The following is a 7368-nucleotide window of genomic DNA, read 5'->3' as shown; positions in this document are numbered from 1 at the left end:
TAAACTTTTGGCCGACGACACTGTATATCAAAACTATCAGAGTATCAAAACAAAAACCATTTATATTTCAAATTACAACATTCATTCCCATACAATAAGAATTAAGTTGAAGTCGCTCTCTAGTTTCAGAGATGTAGAGAGTTGCATCCGTTTCATCATTCCTTTGAATATCGTAGCCACCACAGTATGTCCCGGACCCGATGCTTCTTGATACGGATGTGGGCTGCTTCTGGTAGCGAATTCCGTTCAGAACAGTTTTTGTTGTGAAAGAAATCCAAGAGCTTACACGTAGTCGTTTCAAATTTTGATGTGTTAGTCCTAATGTCCAGTGTTTTAGGTATAAGTTCAGATCTTTTGCCAAAATGCCAAAATCAAGGTCAATTAGACGACTATTAAAGTTTAATAAGTCGTCGAGTTCGTAAAAATGCACGGAAAGCCTTAGAATATTGAATTGTGAGCAGAGAATTGTTCGGGCACGCCACAATTTTTTATTCTTGGAAATCTGAAATTTTAGAATTATTATGAATCATTTTTATCAGATATTTACCTTAAGTCGCTCTACTTGATTATAGGTGTATTTTAAAACACTATCGAATGATCCATAGGAATACATCTTTTTGATAGGAATGTCTCTGAACAAGGCTCGTACACCCTTCTCAGAAATTCCATGCACCTTTTCTTCATTTTCCATTTCTATTGTTTAGAATATCCATGAGATTAGAATATCCATGAGATGACGCAAATAGTCTCTGGCGGTGAATTTTAATGCCGAATTTTCAAAAGTAATTTGATTTGTATTCCTAGGTTGACTCAATAGGTAGGGCCAAGGTTCACTCCAAATGTTGTAACTAGGAGCATAACTAGGAGCAGTCAAAACGCTCGTATCGCTCCAGTCACTGTATTCACTGCAGTCACTGGATTCACTGGAGTCACGATAGCCACCAGCGGTCGGGGAGTAATATACAGGTGCTTCCTTATTTATCCTGACTGAGCGTGGTAAAGTTTCGACGTTTTCAAATATCACATCCAGCTGAAACCACAAATCTGTGTTCTTCAATTCAATTGTAAGCGTCTTTTTTTTAGTGTGACTTTCAAATCGCCGATATTCAGATTTATCGATTCCACTGCTTTCTTGCTGGCTTTCGAAGTGAAGGAGAGTGAGATTCTAAAATTAATTTGATTTAAAAATGCAAGTAGCATATAATTTTAAACAAAACTTACAAATCAATTACTCTCATGTAACGGAGAGTTTCAGTCAGAGACTTTGCTGGAAGACGGAGCAGATTCATAGCACAGAGAGATGGGATAACAGTAACTGACTGAAAATACAAAAGGAGAAAAGAGACATGGTGCACGCTACGCAACCGCGTCACAGTTACGATCGATAGTCTTCATTGGGTATTTGTGCACTATCTCACTCAATAGCGACTCGCACGACTACGGGCTGTAATAGGTTCCCCCACAGGTGTGCCGCAAATTTGCCAAATTTGCCGCACACATCAAAAATCTGACAATAGAATTTTGACCAAAACTATTGGTTTTTCCCAAAAATTTAGAGTAAAATAACACAAAATTGAGTTATTTTGTTGCTTAAGCAGACACACTAAACGGATATAATTCAGAAACCAGATGTTTGTTCAGAACAGTGGTGGGCGGCAAATACTCGGAAAATTGCCGGTTTGCCGATTTGCCGGAATTTTTCATTTTAGGCAAATTGCCGATTTGCCGTTTGCCGAATAGCAGATTTGGCGAAAATGTTTAGAGGGATTTTTTACATGACGGAAAGGCTTAAAACTGTGTCATTTTAAGTTGTTTTCCCGTTTTCCTAGATTTTTTCATAGAATTTGCTCACTTTTCAAAATAGATGTAGGAACAATTATAGGATGCGTTTTTTAATTTGTCGGAAATTTTCGCCAATTTGCCGCTTTTCCGGCAAATCGGCAATGTGCCGGTTTGCCGATTTGCCGGAAAAAATCGTTTGCCATGGAACGGATGCAACACTCTACATTGTTGAAACTGGACGCGAAATCAACTTTAATTTTATTGTATGGGAATGAATATTCTAATTTGACTTTGATGAAATTTTTTCGAGACCTGAAATTTAACATTTTTTAACACATCACCTGCAACTATTTCCTTCATTTTTTTTTAAATTAACAAATTATAGAAAACATTTTGGCGTCCCCTACTCTAGTCGATAGAACAGATTTTCTGTAAAAAATAAAAGGTTCAATAACAAAAAAAAGTATTTCAATTGTATTAAATTCTTTAAAAAATCACATTAATATAATAAATTCTTGCTCAAATTTGTACAAATATCCGTCCAAACATGCCGAATATGCTCGATTCCATGTGGGGACAGGTGGGTGGGAGTTGTAAAATAGGAAAACCCTTTTGCATCGAAAAATCGGAAAGTTTGAGTGGTTTTGTTCCAGAATTCGGGTACATAATCCACCAAAATGCATTTTCCCAAGCAATCTTTTTCCAGTTGTGCATAGCGGCGACGTGCCATTTGATAGAGTTTTGGTTCGACTAGGTGGTTCTGAAAAATTGACAAATTTTAGGTCTCTATGATAATTTTAAGCAAAGTTACAAGGGTTCAAAGTTCCTTGGCTGACCGCGACGCGACCACAACGCGCCAAAATTAGTTTTTAATTTGTTAGTTCAAAAAATAAAGGGAATGGTTGCAGGTGATAAATTTCAAATTTCAGGTCTCTACGACATTTTTGAGCAAAGTTACAAGGGTTCAAATTTTTCCCACTGACCGCGACGCGACCGCAACGCGACCGCAACGCGCCCTTCAAACTTCAACTGGTCATAACTTTGCTCTCTGTTGTGCTAGAACGCTGAAAGTTTTTCTGTGACTCTCAAAAGTAATCGTTATCTATTTTCGCCTAAAAATTTTTCAAACCGCGACGCGACCGCAACGCGCTTTCTAAACTTTAACCGGTCATAACTTTACTCCCTGTTGCACTATAATTCTGAATTTTTTGGAGAAAACTTACATCAATAAACTGAGCCGGAGCTCCTCTCCACATCATAGGCACAATTCTCTCGATAAATTCAATGTTCAACCGAGGAATCGCATCGAGAATGTATATTTTATATTTGATATTTGATATGAATTTTAGCACCTGCGACTTCATTATCTGATATATTGGATCTTCATCGAAACTGGTCACGTTTTCCGGAAAAGGGTCCCCGATTGTCATGAATCTGGTGAACATGAATGCATAATCCGGCTTCTCATTTCTAACATGTTCCTCGAAATCCGTAAAATTTCCTTTACACAAATCAATTCCATGTGACGGATATAAAGGTTCACATCCTGGAAAATAGTTCTCGTAAATCTACAAAAGCTCCCCGTAAATCCACACCAACCGTATGCAGAGCCTTGCAGGATACTTTTCGCCAAAAACCCGCATTCTTGGTAGAACATTTTTGCGTGGTTTGCGGTCCAACTATTGCCAATCGTCATTATTTTCAATTTTCCATGGAGACCCTGCAGAATGTGAGATTTTGTTGGAAGTGTGCTCAGAATTTTACAGAAAAAATTTCAGAGCTTTAGGATTTCTTGGAGCAAAGTTATAACCGGTCAACGTTTGAGCAGTGCGTTGCGGTCGCGTCGCGGTTGCTCTAGAACCTTCAACTTTTTATAACTTGGCTCAAAATGGTCCTGGGACTCTGAAATTTAACGTGCAAAAGCAATACAATCCTGACTATATTTTGATGGAACAATGGGGTCTTGGCGCAATTCTCGTGCCATGACGCACTTTTCGAGTCTTGACGCAATTCTCGTGAATTTCATAAATACAGCTGACAAACCCGTTTCAGGCACTCACATCAATTTTTGAGGCCTTGCAACGATTCTGAGCAAAGTTGCAAGGACTTGAAGTTTTGACCACGCGTTGCGGTCGCGTCGCGGTCAGTCTTCAAACTTCAAGGCTCCATAACTTTGCTCAAAATGGTCACATTAGTCTGAAATTTCAGAAGTGGATTCACATAAGTCCCACTTGTCATCAACATGAATCATAACCCATTTCTGAAACCTACCGTATGCCGGCACCAGCCCAAAGGTGTGCCAACTCCCTCATAAATGCAAGTATTCGTATACAAATTGTCATAGTCATTCACACTCCATTGATGGTTCAGGCGTTGTGCGTCGGCTAAAAAAAATCTGAATATTTTTAAATTTCTAATAGAATTTCCCTTACTCATAGTCATATCCGCTGTCACATTATCCAAATTTCCCCGAATTTTTGAATTTCCGCCAAAAAATTGATCAATAATCGCATTTTTCTCAATCAATCCCACATTTGCAATGAAAAAACTGATAGTGAGAATTCCGATGCTCGCGGAGCACAATTGTAGGTACCATTTTTCATAAGTTTCATGAATTATTGTAGCAATGCAAATGGAAGCAAAAAGTGATAGAAAAAGTGCTGAAATTTTTAGTTGAAATTTCAAAAATTTGACAAAACATTTTTTACCAATTTCATCGTCATTTTCCGTCAACTTCCATAGAGCAAAAATTGGCCAATGCACCAAATACAAGGAATAGGAAATATCGCCAAAGTACACTAGAAATCTATTGGATAGAATAAGATTACTGTAGTTTTTGGAGATTCCAATAAGAAATCCAGTGAAAATAGTGATTAGTGGTCTGAAATTGAAATATCAAAAAGTGCGCCAAGGCACCAGAAACGCGCAAGTAAACCGAAAAATGTAGGGATCATTCCGATATAGTGTCACAAAAAATTTCAGATCTCTAGGTTCACTTGGAGCTAAGTTATGACGGTTTGAAGTTTTCAAGGTGCGTCGCGGTTGCGTCGCGGTTGACCTACTTACTTAAAACCTTTATAACTTTGCTCAAAGTGGTCCTAGCAACTTGAAATTTTTTGTCTTGGCGCATTTCTCGTGCCTGGCGCAATTTTCGTGCACCAAATTTTTACCTCACAACCTTGGAACTCAACGGAATTGAACAGAAAATAGGCAAAAGAGTGGCGAAAATCAGTAGAACCTGGCAAAAATATAGGGATTTCTCCCCAATTTTTCTATCAATTTCTTCGATTTCCTCCTCTTTTTCCTCCAAAAGTTGACTTTCCTCTAAGTCTTCATCACTTTCTGTGACAAGCTTATACTGACAGCATCCGTCGTTTTCTGACACGAACGAGAAAGCTAGGAATCCTGAAATTTTTGAAATTTGCACAGTTATACAATTCAGGAGCAAGTACCTATCAAAAACTGCCAGATTCTTGCAAAAACGCTATTGAAAGACACAGTAGAGGAAGAATTTGCATGAAAAATGTATGAAGTGCAGCCTGAAATTTTTTTTGTTGGCAGCGTTGCGGTCGCGTCGCGGTCAGTACAAAACTTTAAATGTGTCAAATGATAGTGCATATTACCAACAGTGTACACGTAAAATTTCAGAGATTTACGAATTTTTTGAACAAAGTTATGGAGGAAAAAGATTTTGCGGGCGCGTTGCGGTCGCGTCGCGGCTCACTTCGAAAATCGAAACCTTCATAACTTTGTTCAAATTTGTCTCAGAGCTCTAAAATTTTTTGTCTTGCCTTTGTGTGCTATTGGTGTTTCCTTGGCGCTATTTTCGTGCCTAGGCGCACTCTTGGTGCCTTGGCGCATTTCTCGTGCAAGGTCCAGATTTTTCTGAAATTTTGCTTCCGATCGACTCACCAAGGGTCAAATAGTACAAAAACTGCAAGTTTTTATTAAAATTTCTTCCAATTAGGTACAAAAATGGGATGAGTAGGTAGAACTGAACCTCAACTGATAGGGACCATGTATGTGTGAATATGTCTATTCCGATGGAGAGCTGGAAAGGGATTTTGATGTAAAATGGTGAAAAATGGTGAAAAATAGACGGAAATCAAAAAATAAACGTAGTTGAAGTTTCACTAAATTTGAAAAAAAGTTTGAAAAATTTTAAAACATTTTTTTCAAAAAAAAAATTTTGTGAACATTTTTCAAAACCTCATAACTTTCCTCATTTTCAACTTGTTTTAGTGTACTAAAAACTAAAATTTTTATAAATTTTCAATAAATCTACTTACCATTTGGAAATAATCCTCTTCCGCCGTTTTTGGCCTATTCGACATGAAAATCAACGCCTGAGACGCAGATTTCTGATTAGTCTTTACAGAAGTCGTCGGGAAAACCATGTACAGACTACTTAATTCCAAAAAAATTACAAAAAGGTACAATGGGAGTATTCTTTTTAGTCGTTTTGAGTAGAATAATGTAACTAGGGAACAGGGGCTCTCTTGGTCGCTTCTTTGGAGCAGCATGCACATTAGGTAGCCGGATAGGACAAAAAATCTGAAATTTTAGCTGTTTGACGGTTTTGAAACTTGAATTTTCAGATTTAGCGTTCAATTTTGAGTAAAATCATGATATTTTGAAATTTTTGGGCAAAAAAACAAATTTTCCAGATTTTTGAAAAAAATTTAAAATTGAATTTTTTTTTCAGCTCTAAAAAAAGTAGTTCAGTTACTTTTTGTGTCAGGACCTATATGATGTACATTTTTGAAATCTATGTAAAATTTTGTATAAAATGAATCTGACCAATTTTTGGAAAAAAAGTTTTTAGGTTTTTCGGTTTTTTTTTCTCAAAAACTTCCTAATTTATATTTTCTAAAACCGAAATTTCCTGTTCTTTTTGAAAATATACATATCAAATGTCCCACCACGACAATAACCGAGTTACGGTAGATTTTGCAGCCGGCGACGAGAGAGAAGAGGCGCAGACTGCGAGAGTGTCTCGCTTTTCTGCGCTCTCTCATTGCCGAAATTTCAAAGTTATCAGAAATATGTCATGATTATACTTAAAATGACCGGGAAAAAAAATGCTAAATTCGAATTTTTTAGTTTCAAATTTTTAAGCATCGAATATGTGAAAACTGGGAAAAAAATCAAAAAAAAATTGTTGAAAACTCCACAAATTTTGGAATTTTGGTGTTTTTTTACATAGGTTTAAGTTCAAAAATCCAATTTCCCTCCTTTCAAAACTCACTGATCCACTCCCAAATAGCCATTTGGAAACTGAGTCGGGAAAAAATGGAAAACCAGCACAGAAATTATAGAAATACCACGGATTCCTTGAAGATCCACATTTTTTGGCGGTTTTTCGCGCATTTTTGGCGTAAAAAGAGGTTACTGTATGTTATTTTGGGGAATTTAAAGGGGTACCCCCAGCTGAGCAAATAGGGCCGACGGTCAGTCAGTGGGTGAATTTGAATTTTTAGGTGAGATCGGGCATTTAAAATGTTAAAACAAACATAATTATACGGTAATAGTAATGCACTGAAAAATATGATTTGTGAAAAAATTAAAAATAAGTAAAAATATCTT

General features: G+C 37.0%; 1 protein-coding gene, 3 non-coding genes and 1 pseudogene across 5 annotated transcripts; 2 read left to right on the top strand and 3 right to left on the bottom strand.

The window, feature by feature from the left end:
• Window positions 1–67: 67 nt before the first annotated feature.
• On the bottom strand, window positions 68–1289 carry T26H2.10 (annotated as a pseudogene). Its single transcript has 3 exons — window positions 1233–1289; window positions 548–1165; window positions 68–502 (listed from the first exon to the last, which is right to left on the bottom strand). Coding segments are annotated over exons 1-3 (1110 nt in total).
• Window positions 1290–2233: 944 nt separating this feature from the next.
• oac-49 (Acyl_transf_3 domain-containing protein) lies at window positions 2234–7167 on the bottom strand. Its single transcript, NM_075335.4, has 11 exons — window positions 7031–7167; window positions 6072–6336; window positions 5695–5833; window positions 5235–5321; window positions 4953–5187; window positions 4491–4663; window positions 4215–4442; window positions 4054–4166; window positions 3382–3502; window positions 3006–3328; window positions 2234–2542 (listed from the first exon to the last, which is right to left on the bottom strand). The coding sequence occupies exons 1-11, from the start codon at window positions 7150–7152 to the stop codon at window positions 2282–2284; spliced, it is 2067 nt and encodes a 688-aa protein (NP_507736.3). The 5' UTR covers window positions 7153–7167; the 3' UTR covers window positions 2234–2281.
• Window positions 5241–5313, top strand: T26H2.16. The gene has a single exon (NR_070223.1). It is a non-coding gene; the product is annotated as an Unclassified non-coding RNA T26H2.16 (non-coding RNA).
• On the bottom strand, window positions 5600–5654 carry T26H2.13. The gene has a single exon (NR_070221.1). It is a non-coding gene; the product is annotated as an Unclassified non-coding RNA T26H2.13 (non-coding RNA).
• On the top strand, window positions 5600–5654 carry T26H2.14. The gene has a single exon (NR_070222.1). It is a non-coding gene; the product is annotated as an Unclassified non-coding RNA T26H2.14 (non-coding RNA).
• Window positions 7168–7368: the final 201 nt, after the last annotated feature.

The sequence above is a fragment of the Caenorhabditis elegans genome, chromosome V (assembly GCF_000002985.6).
Source record: "Caenorhabditis elegans chromosome V".
NCBI lineage: Eukaryota > Metazoa > Nematoda > Chromadorea > Rhabditida > Rhabditidae > Caenorhabditis > Caenorhabditis elegans.
The sequence above is the reverse complement of the archived record's forward strand: the minus strand, read 5'-3'. Positions and strand labels throughout refer to the sequence as shown.

Excerpts from the sequence above, each read along its gene's own strand:
- oac-49 (NM_075335.4), bottom strand. The coding sequence starts at position 7,152 with ATGCGCGAAAAACCGCCAAAAAATGTGGATCTTCAAGGAATCCGTGGT. Across the intron at positions 6,337-7,030 it reads GGCTATTTGGGAGTGGATCA|ATTTTTTGTCCTATCCGGCT; the intron begins GTGAGTTTTGAA and ends CTAAAATTTCAG. Across the intron at positions 4,167-4,214 it reads GACAGCGGATATGACTATGA|CCGACGCACAACGCCTGAAC; the intron begins GTAAGGGAAATT and ends GATTTTTTTTAG.